General features: G+C 39.5%; 1 protein-coding gene across 7 annotated transcripts in view; it reads left to right on the top strand.

Annotated features, from left to right (window-relative positions):
- The window catches only part of CEP128 (centrosomal protein 128), a 353654-nt gene extending 336683 nt beyond the window's left edge, over window positions 1–16971 (top strand). For all 7 annotated transcript variants that reach the window (XM_045201901.2, XM_045201906.2, XM_045201904.2 and 4 more), the window contains 3 exons: window positions 8360–8471; window positions 15826–15949; window positions 16776–16971. In XM_045201901.2, the coding sequence (XP_045057836.2) occupies window positions 8360–8471; window positions 15826–15949; window positions 16776–16809 (270 nt within the window). In that variant the 3' untranslated portion in view covers window positions 16810–16971. The remainder of the gene's footprint in view (window positions 1–8359; window positions 8472–15825; window positions 15950–16775) is intronic.
- Window positions 16972–17420: the final 449 nt, after the last annotated feature.

Here is a 17420-nt window from a genome sequence, read left to right as displayed (position 1 = left end):
GTTGAGACTTAAGACAGCAATAAAAATAGGTCCTTGTGCTAAGGATATAAGAATTGGTAAAAAGCAAATGCTAGGATTGCTAAAGTTGCAAAAAACCTTCCTTTTTAAGAAATATTTTTCTTTTTAATATTTAAGTATTTGATTAAAGAGTAGGTAGGAGCTACAAAAAAAATCCACTTTATGATCACCTTGTAAAATTTACTATTATAGAAATTCCACAAATTAAACATCATTTTATAATTGGAAGACATGAAGGTATTTTTTTTTCACCTTCCAGTATATTGATTGTTCAAAGAATTGTGAAGTATTTTTCTTTTAGAGTATCCATTTAGGTTTCATTCCATTAGTTGTCTTTCAGGGTAATATGTTGGATTCTGGCAGTCTTTTTTTTTTTTTTTTTTTTAATATATTTATTGATTATGCTATTACAGTTGTCCCATTTCCCCCCCAACTCCACTCCATCCTGCCCACCCCCCTCCCTCCCACATTCCCCCCCTATAGTTCATGTCCATAGGTCATACTTATAAGTTCTTTGGCTTCTACATTTCCTACACTATTTTTACCCTCCCCCTGTCTATTTTCCACCTATCATCTATGCTACTTATTCTCTGTACCTTTACCCCCCTCTCCCCCTCCCACTCCCTTATTGACAACCCTCATGTAGTTTGCCTAGTTTGCTCTCGTTTTTGTTTTATGTGTGGTCGTCAATAACTGTGAATTTGCTGTCATTTTTACTGTTCCTATTTTTGATCTTCTTTTTCTTAGGTAACTCCCTTTAACATTTCATATAATAAGGGCTTGGTGATGATGAACTTCTTTAACTTGACCTTATCTGAGAAGCACTTTATCTTCCCTTCCATTCTAAGTGATAGCTTTGCTGGATACAGTAATCTTGGATGTAGGTCCTTGCGTTTAATCTTGGGTAATGTAATTATGATGTGCCTTGGCGTGTTCCTCCTTGGGTCCAGCTTCTTTGGGACTCTCTGAGCTTCCTGGACTTCCCAGAAGTCTATTTCCTTTGCCAGATTAGGGAAGTTCTCCTTCATTATTTGTTCAAATAAGTTTTCAATTTTTTGTTCTTCCTCTTCTCCTTTTGGCACCCCTATAATTCGGATGTTGGAACGTTTCAAGGTGTCCTGGAGGTTCTTAAGCCTCTCCTCATTTTTCCAAGTTCTTGTTTCTTCATTCTTTTCTGGTTGGATGTTCGTTTCTTCCTTCTGGTCCACACCATTGAATTGAGTCCCAGTTTCCTTCTCATCACTATTGGTTCCCTGTACATTTTCCTTTGTTTCTCTTAGCATAGGCTTCATTTTTCATCTGTTTTTCGAATAGATTCAACCAAGTCTGTGAGCATATTGATAACCAGTGCTTTGAACTGTGCATCCGATAGGTTGGCTATCTCTTCGTCGCTTAGTTGTATTTTTTCTGGAGCTTTGAAGTGTTCTGTCATTTGGGCCATTTTTTTGTTGTTGTTTGTCTTGGCGCGTCTGTTACTTTAAGGGGCGGAGCCTTAGATGTTCACCGGGGCGGGGTAATGCTGGTCGCAGCGCTGTGACGCTGTACGTGGGGGAGGGGCCGAGTGGGAGCAATGGCGGCCGCCTCACTCTCATCCGGCTTTCAATCTTTCACTCCGCTACCCACAATCAAACTGGGCCACTCTGGTGCTGGTTCCCGAGTGAGTGGGCCTGTGCACACTCTAGGCCCCTGTGGGTCTCTCCAACAACCTCTCCTGTGAGGCTGGGAGTCTCTCCTGCTGCCGCCCCAACTCCCACGGGCGTTTTCAATCAGAGGTTTGAGGCTTTATTTCCCTGAGCTGGAGCCCTGGGTTACGCGGTCTGCTTCTCTCCCCGCCGTTCGTCCGGTTTATCAGTCTGGATGAATGTTTATTTTCTATTTTCTTGGTGTTGGTCCCCCTTGCTGTTCGATTTTCTGTCAGTTCTGGTTGTGCGAGGAGGCGCAGTGTGTCTACCTACGCCGCCATCTTGGTTCTCCGGATTCTGGCAGTCTTTTTAAGAGTGATACAATGTTGGAACTTAAAGATATATCAGAGGTTAGCCTTATTTGCTATACGTGAAAAAAAATGTGACTGGTGGAATAAGTCAATGATTTTAAAGGGGAGAGACAACAGTTCTAAATTTTATGTACCTTTAATAGAGTGTCAAAATATATATAGCAAACAGTGATAGAACTATAAGCAAAAAATAAATGCTCTTAATTACAGTTAGAGATTTCAACATTCCTCTCTCAGTAAGTAATAGAACAGTAGGCAGAAAATCGCTAACGCTGTAGAAGACTTGACCAACACCATCAGCCAACTCGACCTGACGTTTATACAACACTCCACCCAACAACCGCCGGTCACACACGCTCAAGTGCACATCAAACACTCTCCAAAACAGACTACATTCTGGGCGACAAAACAAATCTCAATAAGTTTACGACTATTGAAATTATACAAAGGATGTTGTCTAACCATGATGGAATGAAACTAGAAATCAATAACAGAAAGATATCTGGAAAGTTCTCAAATATTTAGAAACTAAATAACATACTTCTAAATAACCCATGGGTGGGTCCAAGCAGAACTCAAAAAGAAAATTAGAAAATATTTTAACTATATGAAAATAAAAGTGCTGTTTAATAAAACTTATGAGATTCAGATAAAGAGTACTCAGAGAGAAATTTATTACATTAAATTATATATTGTAAAAGAAGAAAAGTCTCATATAGATAATATAAGTTTCCACCTTAAGACACAAGAAAGTTACCCTGGCTGGTGTGGCTCAGTGGATTGAGTGCTGGCCTGTGAACCAGAGGGTCACTGGTTCAATTCCCAGTCTAAGGCACATGCCTGGGTTGCAGGCGGTGTCCCTGGTAGGGTGTGCATGAGAGGCAACCACACACTGCTGTTTCATTCCCTCACCTGTGTCTAAAAATAAATAAATAAAATCTTTAAAAACAACAAAAAAAGACACTAGAAAGTTGAGCAAATCAAGCCTAAATTAAGTAAAAAGAAAATATTAAAGAACAGAGATCAATGAAATAGAAATTATAAAAATAAGGAAATAAATCAAAACCAGGATTTTTGAAAAGATCAATAATATTAAAAACCTCTATCCAGATTAGGAAAAAAGAGAGAGGAGATACAAATTTTCAGTAACGGGATGAAAAGATATTACTAGAATTTCTACAGACATTAGAGGGATAATTAGGAAATACATATGAACTGCTCTGCCAATCAATGTGATAACTGAGATGAGATGGATACAAACAGCCTAAAAATGTGCCACCTGGTGACTCTACTTCCAGGAATCCATGCTGAGACAATAAATTTAAAATGTGGACAAAGCTTTATGCACCAGTATGTTTATCGAGTGATTATTTATAATAGAAAAAAAGTTAAGTCAACCTTAAATTTCCAACAATAGGAGATTAGTAAAATAAAACTATGGTTAACCATAATGATGATAATGATAACAGAAAATTTCCAAATATAATGTTACATCAAAAAAGAAAAAAACAAAATTGTCAACAAATGGTGGTCTCAATTTATAAAGATATTTATAGATGAGAACTAGAAAAAATTTACCCTTAAACTAGGCTAATGGGTTTATTTTTAATTTGTTGTGTTTAATTTGTTTAATTTACTTTCTTCTCAATTTTCTCTGTATTTTCCACATTTGCTAAAAATGAAATATCAACGCCATATTTCAATTGTCATATGCCAAGAAACTGGTTTTATAATTAAAACTATAAATTATTCTTTTGCTGTGAACAGAAAAGGTATAACCTGTGCTTGCATTCCAGTTGATTTTGCTTTGGAAATTTAAAACCATGCCTTTTGGGAAAAATGAGTAAGGTTTTACATCTTTGTGTGGTGTCTCCTTCCCCCAGCTGGTATGTTGTGAGGCTGTCTTTGCCCCATCTGTTTCCTGCAGCCCACACCTGCTTCTCTCACTGCCTTTGACTGTCCGGGTGTCAGTGGGCAAAACGTGAGTGTGTTTGTGTTCCCTTAAGTTTTCCTTTCTCTTATTGGCTCATAATTGTTAAAGCATCTTTTACCAGGAACCCCCTTTCTTATGCTTTTCTCTTTCATGCTTCATATAAAAACCACGATTACATAGAGACTGCGAGCATTGGTTGATAACGTAACTCTCCTTTCATTGGTGCATCTTCCAGCTCTGCCCAGGCCGTTGGTACTTCACATCGGAACTGAGATGGCCAGGCCCACTGCCCTGCCTCCAGTTGCCCAGGGCCAGCTCCTCTACAGTCGCTGGGACACAGTATATATCCCCTCCTTTCCGAAAGTCCTGTGTGAATGACTTCTGGTTTCTTATGAAATCCCCATCAATCACTTGGTTAAAAACTTCAGGGCGGAGGAGAACCAAGATGGCGGCATAGGTGGACACACTGCGCCTCCTCGCACAACCAGAACTGACAGAGAATCGAACAGCGGGGGGCACCGACACCAAGGAAATAGAAAATGGACATTCATCCAGACTGGTAGGAGGGGCGGAGACGGGCACTGGGGTGGAGAGGACTCTCGTGGCTGTGGCAGGACTGAGTCTGGCGGAGTGTGGGACAAATGGCGCAGGCAGTCCGAGCACTAGCAGGCCCTGCGGCCCCACATTTGCACAGATAAACCCAGAGGGCCAGACTCAGAGTGGCGGAGAACATAAACCCAGCGGGTAGCACCCTCTATCTGTGGGCACCACATTCGCCCACAGATAAACAGGACGAACGGCAGGGAGCGAAGCAGACCTCCCAACCCAGGGCTCCAGCTCGGTGAAATAAAGCCTCAAACCTCTGATTGAAAGCGCCCCTGGGGGTTGGGGCGGCAGCAGGAGAGACTCCCAGCCTCACAGGAGAGGTTGTTGGAGAGACCCACAGGGGCCTAGAGTGTGCACAGGCCCACCCACTCGAGAACCAGCACCAGAGGGGCCCAGTTTGATTGTGGGTATCAGAGTGAAAGATTGAAATCCGGATGAGAGTGAGGCGGCCGCCATTGCTCCCACTCGGCCCCTCCCCCACGTACAGCATCACAGCGCAGCGACCAGACCAGCGTTACCCCGCCCTGGTGAACACCTAAGGCTCTGCCCATTAAAGTAACAGACGCGCCAAGACAAAAAAAAAAAAAAATGGCCCAAATGACAGAACCCTTCAAAGCTCCAGAAAAAATACAACTAAGCGACGAAGAGATAGCCAACCTATCGGATGCACAGTTCAAAGCACTGGTTATCAATATGCTCACAGACTTGGTTGAATCTATTCGAAAAACAGATGAAAAAATGAAGCCTATGCTAAGAGAAACAAAGGAAAATGTACAGGGAACCAATAGTGATGAGAAGGAAACTGGGACTCAAATCAATGGTGTGGACCAGAAGGAAGAAACAAACATCCAACCAGAAAAGAATGAAGAAACAGGAACTTGGAAAAATGAGGAGAGGCGTAGGAACCTCCAGGACACCTTGAAACGTTCCAACATCCGAATTATAGGGGTGCCAGAAGGAGAAGAGGAAGAACAAAAAATTGAAAACTTATTTGAACAAATAATGAAGGAGAACTTCCCTAATCTGGCAAAGGAAATAGACTTCTGGGAAGTCCAGGAAGCTCAGAGAGTCCCAAAGAAGCTGGACCCAAGTAGGAACACACCAAGGCACATCATAATTACATTACCCAAGATTAAACGCAAGGACCTACATCCAATATTACTGTATCCAGCAAAGCTATCATTTAGAATGGAAGGGAAGATAAAGTGCTTCTCAGATAAGGTCAAGTTAAAGAAGCTCATCATCACCAAACCCTTATTATATGAAATGTTAAAGGGAGTTACCTAAGAAAAAGAAGATCAAAAATAGGAACAGTAAAAATGACAGCAAACTCACAGTTATTAATGACCACACATAAAACAAAAATGAGAGCAAACTAGGCAAACAACTAGAACATGAGGGTTGTCAATAAGGGAGTGGGAGGGGGAGGGGGGGAAGGTATAGAGAATAAGTAGCATAGATGATAGGTGGAAAATAGACAGGGGGAGGGTAAGAATAGTGTAGGAAATGTAGAAGCCAAAGAACTTATAAGTATGACCCATGGACATGAACTATGGGGGGGGGGGAATGTGGGAGGGAGGGGGGTGGGCAGGATGGAGTGGAGTGGGGGGGGGAATGGGACAACTGTAATAGCATAATCAATAAATATATTAAAAAAAAAAAAAAAAAAACTTCAGGGCGTTCTTCTTCAATAGACTTGAACTCCCTTTTCAGTACATAAAGAGTAGTGATCTTAAACCATATGAGTGCAGAGTCAATGGGCTTTTTACAAACGTATATAACCATGTCCTTTTTGGTCTTTCTTTTGCATTTGCATAATACAAAACAAACAAACAAGCAAAATATAACCAGAGACATTGAAATAAAGAACAAACTGACAGTACCCAGAGGGGAGGAGGGAAGGGGAGAATGGGAGAAAGAAGGGGAAGGGTCGTCCAGGAACATGCATAAAGGACCCATGGAGAAAGACAACGGGGGGGGGGGGGGGGGGGGTGGCATTGAGGGTGGGAGGTGGGGATGGGTCGGACAGGGGAAAGTGGTGGTGAGAAAATGGAGACCACTGTACTTGAACAATAATAAAAATAAATAAAGTCTTAGCTCACACACACAAAAAGAAATAAAATACAAACTTGGTACTTGGTATAGAGAACAGCAACTAAATCAGCAGCTTGTCCTGTTATGTGAGGCTCTGCTGGACACGGAGGCTTCTGTTTGGGCCCCTGACCCGCAGTTTCACCTGGAATCCTCGGCAGCCTTCTTGATCCGCCCTCTCCCTCGACCCCGCAGTCATCCTCCATTACAGTCTTTTAGCGGCTATTCCCATGTCAGCACTTGTGCCACTCCAGTCTGTTCTTACCGAGACCAGAGGAATCTTGGAGAAATATAAATCAAAGCACGCCATTCCTCTCTTCAAAACCCCTGACTTTCTGACTTATGTAAGAATAAATACCCCAAGTCCAAGCGTCACCCCGGGGTCGCACTGTAACCTCTTCCCCCGGGTTCAGTCTTCCTAAGCCATGGGGCCTGCCTTCCGTTTTCAAACCCGCCACCGTTTCTTACGCCATTTACCTTCCCAGACCCTTTCACGTGTGTCTGGATCATCATCCCCTGAGCCCTGTCTTCCGCTCCCCTTACTTCCAACTTTCCCACCTTCCGCCCGTAAGTTCTCACCTGGCTGATTTATTGATTTATACTCAGCATTCGAGTATTGTTTTAAATACCACCTCCCAGAGGGGTCTTCTGGACCACAAATTTAGTTTCCTTCTATTTCCTATTCTTCTTCTCATAGCACTTATAGTTTTTCATTTTATTCTTATTTATTTTACATGTTTAATGTCATTCTCTTCTGCAAGCTGGAAGATTTCATGACCATATACCTCAATGTTTTGTTTATTATTTGACCAGCACATAGTAGGTACCAATAAATTATTGTTGAATGAATGAATAAAAGAAAGAAAAAAATGAATTGTGTAAATTATTAAAAAACATTCAAGAGAAAAAAAGTTGCAACTTTAGTATCACAGAAAAGTATATTAAAACATCTAATTTTAATCATATTAGTAAAATTATTTGAAGTTATAATTCCAATTTTCAGCTAAGATTTAGGGAAAGGGACACATTCATGTAATCCACAAGGAAGGCACCTTTTCTGTGTTCATTTTTGTTTATGTATTAAATATTTATTGAATGAGTAAGAGAATTAATATAATCATGGGAAGCCATCTAGCTCAATGTATTTAAAACATCAAATTGGTTTTACTGACCCAGATTTCCACCTAAGAATTTGTCACAAGGAATAGTCCTAAATACTGAAAGGGTTATATATTTAAAGATATTTTTCACAGTGTTATTTATTGGAGTAAAACATTGGAAATCACCTAAATGCTCAGTAAAGCATGCTATGCTAGCAAAATATGGTAAGTATATCCACTAGATAGTATATGAGTAACCCAAATAGTAAAGATTAGGATAATACAATGGCTTCAGAAATGTTTATATTATGAATGTAAATAAATGAACACAGACTTTTATGACAATGCTTACAAATCCAACCCACAGGAAAAAAAGACTGGAAAGAAATGGGTCATGCTGTTAATGGCTATGGGTGATTTCCTTCTCTTTAAAAATAATTTTTTTTGTACATGCACAGGTTTTATTTTTTTACAAGGGTTATAATTATATTAAATTATGGTATAGCCTAACTTGTATATTGAGGTTTAATTTCACTCACAGTACATTTAGATGAATCTCAATTCTTACGTTTGTAATCAGTGAGCTGAAATGCTGCACTGTTTTGTTTTTTTTTTTAGGACGACCAAGCCTTTGCCGACAGCTCCCACGCTCATCATGGGTTAGATCACTCAGCCTCTTGGCAGGACCGCAGCCACTTCCTGTCTAGTCCACAGTTTTCACACTTTAGCTGTGAGTAATTAAGTCCCGTACCCGTTTTTAAATTGGATTTAAAAAGGAAATGCAACTAATGGGAAGATTGAAATGCAAGGTTAGCACATGATAGTAAGAATCACGTTGTGTGTTTGAAAGAGATTTCATTATGAATCACACAAATAATGCCCCCCAAGTACATTTACAATATTACTCAATTTAGTACAGATACATATGAGATACCTTTTTTGTAGACCTTACCCTTATCAGAAAAACTTAAAATAAATCCCCCAAGGTCATAATCTTAAGTAACATTTTTGTGTGGAGGTCACTGGTAAGTGTGGATGAGTGGGCAAGGGAAGTTAGAGGGTATCGTAATAAAACCCAGATCATCAAAAAGTGGAAAACCTTTGTGCAGAACTATTCAGAAATGCATAATCTCTTGCAGTGAACAGGATGGTAGTATGATTACAGGCCACATTTCATGCTGTGAATACAGGAAACAGCGGGGTGTTGTTGGGTGTTGATAAAATGCCATCCGCACCAACAAGAAGTGAGTGGTCTGTTGACCCAGGATACCACCCACTCCCGCCCCTCCCTGCTCTACTTATTCTTCAAGTTTCAGCTTCTATTTCATGCCCTTAGAGAAGCCGTGGAATGTAAAGTTTTAAGCATGGTTTCTGTTATGAGTGTCCATAGTACATTAACATTTTTCTTTAAAACCCTTCTGAGAATAATTATGGAGTTGTTTGTTGTTTGAGTGCCTTATTATTATTATTTTCTTTTTATTGATTCCTCTGCTCACCAAAGAGTTGCATCCATGACGATAGGTGCGATGTATGTTCTGCTCCCCGCTGCTTCTCCGCCCCCCTGCGTAGTATCGGGAACATGGTGAACGGCTCAGTTAGCATCAGACGAATGAGCGTACGTGTTGGTGCTTTGTGTTTTTAGATCACTTCTATCCAAACCAGTGGGACTCAAACGTTATTTAATGGATTATGTAAATAATCACACAGCTCTTTGATTTACCATGAGCATAGAGTTTGTACATTACATCTGACAATGCTCTTATTTAAAAACAAAATCTAGGTTGCTATAAAATAAAATACCAAAATAAACCAGAAGGAAGTAGGTCAAATCCAAAAGTGATCTCTCATTTTTTGCTGATTTATATTTATGGATTCATTGAATAAATATTTATCAGTTTCTAATAATGTTTGATTTTCATTACATCATGATTATTTTATTCCAAAAGCTAAGCATTTTCTTTTTCCTTTCTTAACCATTTTTAGCAAGTGATTTTTATATATCTGCACAAACCCTCTGCTCTTCTAATCAGGCAGCCACCCTTTATTGCGGATCGTATCTCAGGCTGGTTTTGGTACCTCAGGATCTAATATACACAGGCCTTCTTTTATTTTTCCCATTAGGAAATGGAAACATTTTCTCAGGTCTGCGTGATAGACGCAAACGTGGAGGAGGGGGTGGGGGTGAAGCACTGTCAGACGTACTGTCCCAGCCAGTAGGGCATTCGAGCACCCGGAAGTCAACAGCACTGCGACAGGAGCACACCAGTCATTGCTCCACTTCTGTTTAATGTTGCCGTTGTGACTCCCGTAAGGCTCCGCAGAAAGGCACCTGGAAGAAAGTGGGTAGGAGGCATTAGGGGGAAAACACCAAGACTTGTAGAATTTTATTTACTACTATGACAGGCAGTGAGAGAAACTGTATTCAGCTTTCCACTCAGTAGCATTTCATGAGCAGCCGTGGTCATTTCTCAAAGACATATTCCTCACAGGCAGCCATTCGTTCCTCTAGAATACAGTTGAATAAGAATAGGAAAAAAAAATCACTGAAAATGTCACTAGGATTAAAAATAGGTGTTGCCTATATTGTAAAAAAATAGCTTCAAAAGTAAATCTCCTTCTTAGTTTATTGATACAGCATTTCATTAATTCATAGCCTTGTTTTAATCTTCTTGACAAGTTTTTAATGATTTTTCTCACATACTTACCTAAATGTTTTCCAGGATACTTCTAAAATTTAATAATAGACACCTTATTATTAACATTTTATGTTACTGAATTAAACTTATTTGTAGAAATCACATTTATTCTTATTTGCTTTTCTGATATAACTTGAATTTTCTATATATTTTTCATAATGTGGTGTTTTAAAGTGGATTAGGATCACCCTGAATACATCTTCATTTTTGTATCACAAACAATGTCAGCTTATTTATAGAAATTGTTCTGTAATTTTTCTTAAACCTCCTTTTAAACTTCTGAAATTACAAAGGAGACATGTCAACCCCAACAAAGAGAAAAACAGCGCCTTCAGTAAATCATGATAAAGAGAATTGAAGTTGTCTTTAAAAGTATCATTAATGCCCTCATAGAATAAGAGCAGGATGCTAAGAAAAAGGAACACAAGATAAGAAGTCTCATAATTTAAAATATGTGACACTAGAAAGGTGAAAACCAAAGTTGAGAAAATCACAAAGAAAGTAGACGAACGAAATAAAGAATGGGCAATAGGAGAGAGAAGATAAGATATTGAGTTGGCCAAAAAGTCTGTTACTTTTTTTTCCATAAAAGACACATTTTTCATTTTCACAATAACTCTATTGATTTGAATATTTTGGGTATGTTGGCTATCTTCCGTGTGGTATAACATTGATTGTTTTCAATTAATGACTCGATTTTATCACTATCAACTTCATCTGGTCTACCTACTGGACCATGGACATTGCCCATCGAGAAATCACCAGCATGAAACTTCACAAACCACTTTGGACACATTTGATCAATCACAGCACATTCTCCATACACTTTACAAATCTTTGCATTTCGGTTGCATTTTTAGCCTTCTTGAAATAATAAAGCATAATATGCCAAAAATGTTGCATATTTTCTTCCATCTTCAATATTAAAATGGCTACACAAAAATTCACCAATTTTGATAAGTTTCTTTTAAATACACATTGATATGACATCTGTCACAATACAATCTAACAAAATTGTTTCAAATGAAGTTAAAGACAACTAAGCACTAATAGAGCCATCACAGAGGAAAAAAAAACAAATGAACTTTTTGGCCAACCCAATATTTAGAAAATCCATTCAATATACCTGATTAATGAGAGTCTTAGGATAAGAGAACAGAGAGCAGACAAGGGCCAGAAGGGGGCTGGTTCAAAAGGCCCAGCCAACAAGACCTGTTGCACTGCTGTCTTCCAGAGACTTCCCTTCACCCTCCTCCTGTGTTGATGCCCATGGACCCCAGACCCCGTGCCTTTCTCTGCTCATTTCAACAAAAGGGTCCCTGGCTGGTGTGGCTCAGTGGATTGAGTGCTGTCCTGTGAACCAAACGGTCACTGGTTCGATTCCCAGTCAGGGCACATGCCTGGGATTCAGACCAGGTCCCTGGTGGGGGGGCACACTAGAGGCAACCATATATTGATGTTTCTCTTCCTCTCTTTCTCCCTCCTTTCCCCTCTCTCTAAAAGTAAATAATTAAAATCTTTAAAAAAAAAGGGAGGTGAATATTTTGTCTTTTTATTTCTGAAAATGTATTTCTTTCCCTGTACTTAGTGAAAACTTTGAGTGGTTATAAAATTTTAGGTGGGAAGTGACTTCTGAAGTGATTGCACTATTATTTTTCAAAATCCAACGTTGCTGTTGAAAACTTTTTGTCTTTATTGTTTGACTTCTAGTCCTTTGAAGTAATCTGCTACATCACCACGAACTACTTACTCAGCCCAGAGAACTTCTGGGATCTTTTTGACCCCACTGAGTTTGTAATGATATGCCTCCCTGTGGGTCTTGTCTTATTTACTTTACAAGCTACTTACTGGGTGGGCCCTTTTAATCTGGGCACTCATCTTCTTCTGTTCTATAATATTGAAGGAAGAAAGGAAAGATTCCATCAGGGAAATCTTTGAGAAATAAACACAGAGAAGAGTTGATAGATTATTTGCTTCAGTTGAGGGCTTCAGAAACAAACTACTAATAGAAATACAGCAGACCTAATCGAGCTGTTAGAAACAATTAAGGGTGGTCATAGAGAAACAGCAAATAAAAAACAAAAATAAAACATGAGTCAATTAATAATTCCAGGGAAGAAATTGAGCAAGAAAGGAAACATTTTCATAGTATACCTATTAAGTTTGCGTGAGCCGTGTTTACATAGTTGTAGTAATATAAACACTCACTATTGACATAACTTGAAGTTCAGAGGTAACTATATAGGGAGAAGGGGGTGAGGAGAAGTAGGTGGGTGTGGAGAGGTCTAAAAATGATAAATCAGAAAATAGCAATATAAGCTTCTTTTATTTACAAAAATCAAAGTAAATACAGAAAAATAAATCAAAAAGAGTTGATTGTGGTTGACTCTAGGGAGCAGGATTGTGGGATTGGGAGGAGGGGTGGGGCAAGAGACTGTAGTCTTTCCACAATATGTAGCCCTTTGGTGCTATCTGATATATTTATGAAGTATACCTAGGCTAAGAAAGGCATCTGATTAAAATAAAATGCTATTAAGAAAATCCCAGCTTTTATGTCTGACTAGCAAGTGTTTGATTTTCTTGTTACCTTCCAAACATGAAAGCCAGGGGTTGGAGTTTGGAGACGTGAGGAGCGGACCACTGTAGGGGCTGAGGCGGCACGATGAGTTCATGAGCCTGCAGGACGGGCTCCTTTTCACTCGAGTTGGGATCTCTACTGGATGAGACCCTTTTGTCTATGCTGCAGACGCTGAGGCATTCATTCTGCTGCCTTCGGCGCCCTGTCAAACTGTAGAATCACTAACACGTACAATCACTGACCATGGAAAAAACAAAGGAAATGGGAAAATACTGCATAATTTGTGGTCTCTGAAATGATCCAGCATTAATGAAAGTTTGTTTTAAGTAGTAATTTATGTCAGCTTTGTGTAGTTCAGGTCAATTCAAGAAAAGGTGGATTCCTTCTGCCAGGAGGAAGGGGAGAAATGTATAAATTGTAAGTTTATATTACCATTGGAAATGGGAACACAGAAATCCATTATTTCGAGCCGTGATTACTACCAAATTTATCCTGGCTGGCTAGAAGTCGTGGCCGTGACTCAGGACACTCTTTTAGAAGACTTGGATTCCATTACCTTCAGCCTGTAGACAGTGGGGGCTTAGTAAGAGAGACTCATAACGCCAGCTTTTAAACTGTCATTTTTACTTTTTATAAGTAGTGACTGACCGCTAGTCTCCCATGTATAGCTCCTTTTAGTCTAAAGGAACACACTTCAGGACAGGCCTGCAGACCAGACTTGAGTGAGGTCTGTAGTGATGTGACGACTTCTCCAGTTCTCGAGTCCTTGGAGATTAAGATGCTTGATGGTTGTGGAGTTGGTATCTCTAAACTGAGTTGTAAAAAGACATGCTGCCTGCAAATCTTCTGTGATTCTAAAACTGTTGTAAATAATGTTTATTATAGTAAATAAATGATCCCAAAAAGACAGGACTGATTTTTCTTAGGGAAAAATGTTATCTGAGGATGATTATAGGCATTGGAAGTGAATCATGCCTGTTGGTTTAACTTGATAGTCTCAGAAAAGCAAGTCAATGAACGTTGCTAAAAAAAAAAGAACTCTATTTCACTTCCTCACCTCAGTTTTCGTTGCTATAAAAGGAAAAGAAAAGTTAAATATTCTCAGTTCATATGATGAGGTGCCTGTTGTGGGAGTTTAAGTCCCTCGGATGAAAGACAATTTCTCCACAAGAACAGCACACTCTTTCCACTTCCGCGTTGTCCTTCAGGACCCACCCAGCTGACTCTGAGTAGACACTTCACATGGAGTCTGTCCTCGAACTTGTAGAATAAAATGACAAGGATTTATGGCAGGAAAAATGTTGCAGTACTGATAAGAAAAAAATGTTTGGTTTTGTTTGGGGGGGATGATTTTTTTATTTCATGACAGCACGGCCTTTCTGTCTCTCCATTTCATAGGTTCATTTTACATGATAGGGATTTTTTTGTGTGACTATATTTCCCTGACCAGTTAGGTGCCAGAGATTTTTAAATAATTGAGTTCTGATTATTGCAATTTGACAAGGTACTTTCTCGAAAGCAACTGGAAATTTCCCAAAGAGCTATCTCATAAAAATCCCATAATATATTCATTTGTTCAAGCAACATTTACTAAGAGGCTAAGTACGAGGCTCTCTGTTTGGCTCGGAGGTTACAGCAGTGAACAGGACAGGCAGGATCACCTCATCTCATGAAGGAAATAGGTAGTAAACAAGCAAACAATTTAACATGGTGATTGGTGGAATCAAAGAAAATGGTAGAAGATACCTGGAACAGGACCGCTACTTTGAATTAGTGACCAGGAGATGTCTTTCTGAGGAGGTTCCCACTGAGTTGAGTGAGACCTGAAAGGCAAGAAGCAGCAGCTGAGTTAAAACTGAGCTGGAAGAGGGAGCAGTACAAGTGCAAAGGACCCAGAGAAGAAAGGGACATGATCTAGAGAGAGGGGACACTGAGCAAGCAAGCAAGTGAGCGAGTGAGAGAGACAGAGAGAAGAGGAGATAGAGAGGAGGTCCCAGTGGAGCTAAAGTCAGATGCTTGGATTTTACTCTAAGTTTGCTGGGAGGCCATTGGGGCAAGGTGGAGGTGGGGTGTAGATAAGCAGGAGAATGACCTAATCTGATTTAGCTCAGACTGTGGTGTGGAGAAAGGGGCAAGACAAAACAGGGAAAGAGAAAACGGTGGCTTGGGCTGGGGTGATGGTGATAGAGATGGTGTAAAGCAGAAGAACTCAGGAGAATTTGGAGGTATAACCATTGGAACTTACTCCTAAATTGGATGGGTGGAACAGGCAGGACAAGGGAAGGAAGGAAGCAAGATCTGAGAAACTAGGTGATTGAGTATGTCATTTTCTGAGATGGAGAAGAGTACGGGATGGGCAGGCATCAGAGATGAGAAATCAGGCAGGAAGATTTCACATAGCTGGAACTCACAAGAAATGTTAGGAGGTGGTAGAAAACAAGTAAATGAAGATTCCAAATCTAGTCTCAATTTCCTTTCCTATAACAAAGTATATTCTGTAAAAAGGAGTTGCTTAAGATTTCTCCTTCCAAAATTCTGTGTGCTTTATATCATTATATACTGACCACACACATCTTCCCACTCTCAGATCCTTCAAATCCACCTCCCCTAAATTAAATCACATGAATGTTTTTGAAAATATAGTAAACTGATTAAATTTATTCCTACATTGAAGGTCTGTTAGGCCACGTAAATTTATAGGAAACAAGATGGAATCAATGATTTGGTATAACAATGATAGTTATTCGGTCCAGGGATTACATTCAACTGGGTTTATTTCTCTCTCTCTCTCTCTCTTTTTATGTCATCAGCATTTACCACAAGGATATCTGCTCCCGATTCACCTTCAATCAAGGAAGATGCCACAAGATTACCAATGGATGGAGCAAGTCTACTATCCAAAAAGGAGGAATACGAAAGCAAAAAAAGCAAAATGTAATTAATTGCTTTACATGAGTGTTTTACAAATAATAGCATATCCACCGTTGCTGCAACCTGGCCCACATTATCGGCAGACATATCTGAAGTTGATGCTCTTCAGCATTGCCAAACACCAACTAAGATAACAATACAGTTGGTCCTTGTGAAAGATATAATTAAACCAATCCAAATAATATCAGCTTGTGAATGACTTACAACGAACTTATTGGCAACTTACACCAGCAGAGAAAGTAATATTTTTCACTTTGCATTTTCTTTTTCAGGTGTGGTCAGTCATATCTTTCCAACCAAAATTCAGATTTATAATTGAAGTCTTTCAAAAATGACTGGCTAAAAAGGAGGGAAATGAATTCTCCTTCAGGCAGAATTTGCCAACACTTTAGATTCAGGGAGTATTTATATACAATTGATTTTTTTAACGTGCTTTCTTCCTAGTAAATTATCATGTGTTATAACATGCCATGGAAATATGCAAATATAATATTAGCTCACTTTATAAATGCTCAGGATCGTTAAATTCATCATCTCAGCAGTCTATTACTACATGCCGTATCTCAACATTATTTCCAGTCACCCATATTAAATAGCAATAAAGAATTTAATTTACAATGCTATCTGAATTGTAGAGCACTGTAGAGAATTCATTGCACAATTTATTTATTTGTCTTTCTGTGGCCAAATATCCCACTGTGATCACTTCAGTTATGTCTTGGACCGTCTTTGGTTGACTCTGATCAAAATCATAGTACCGAACCCCTGTGTCCATGAGATTGCTCCACAAAAGTCCTCATACGACGTGGTACTGTCTTTCTCCTTTCAGCGTCTCAGCTCTTTCAACATCAAGGTGTCTTTAAGAGCTTATCTTCATTGCACGCTGATGTACCAGAGGAGAAGGATTTCTATTCAATGCTAAACAATGGCAAACATCCAGGAACTAAATCCCCATTGGGTCATGGTGGAAAAATTCTGCACAGAGGCAAGGACAATAAAACAATACCTTCCTAATGCGCATCACATTTTGTGTGTGTTAGATTTCTCATCTGTCATAGAGAGGCTTCCCTTGCCACTCAAGATGTGTCTTCCTAACTTAGAATATTTCAATGGGCAGAAGACGTGACACTCTCATTCCATGAACATAAATGCTACAGTTACCACAGAAGATGAAGCTTTTATATCCCCAAATCACATAATGCAAACTACATAACCTCCGAGAGTACAGGCACGCATGTTATCATTTATTCACTCCCTAAACCTTTTACTGAGTTCTTACTAGAGGCCAGTCATTGTGCTAGGAAGGCAAACAAAAAAACATAAAAGGAGGTGTTCATGTCTCAAGTTTAGTTTGGGTGAGGAATTACATGAAAAGGGCTGATGTGCCCAGGCTAGCTGGCAAAATTCTGGATTAGAGAACATTGAAGAGGTTTGGTTTGGTTTTGTCTAATCTCAGGACTTCAGGTCGTTAATG

The sequence above is a fragment of the Desmodus rotundus genome, chromosome 7, assembly GCF_022682495.2.
Source record: "Desmodus rotundus isolate HL8 chromosome 7, HLdesRot8A.1, whole genome shotgun sequence".
In the NCBI taxonomy this organism is placed as follows: Eukaryota; Metazoa; Chordata; class Mammalia; order Chiroptera; family Phyllostomidae; genus Desmodus; species Desmodus rotundus.
The sequence above is the reverse complement of the archived record's forward strand: the minus strand, read 5'-3'. Positions and strand labels throughout refer to the sequence as shown.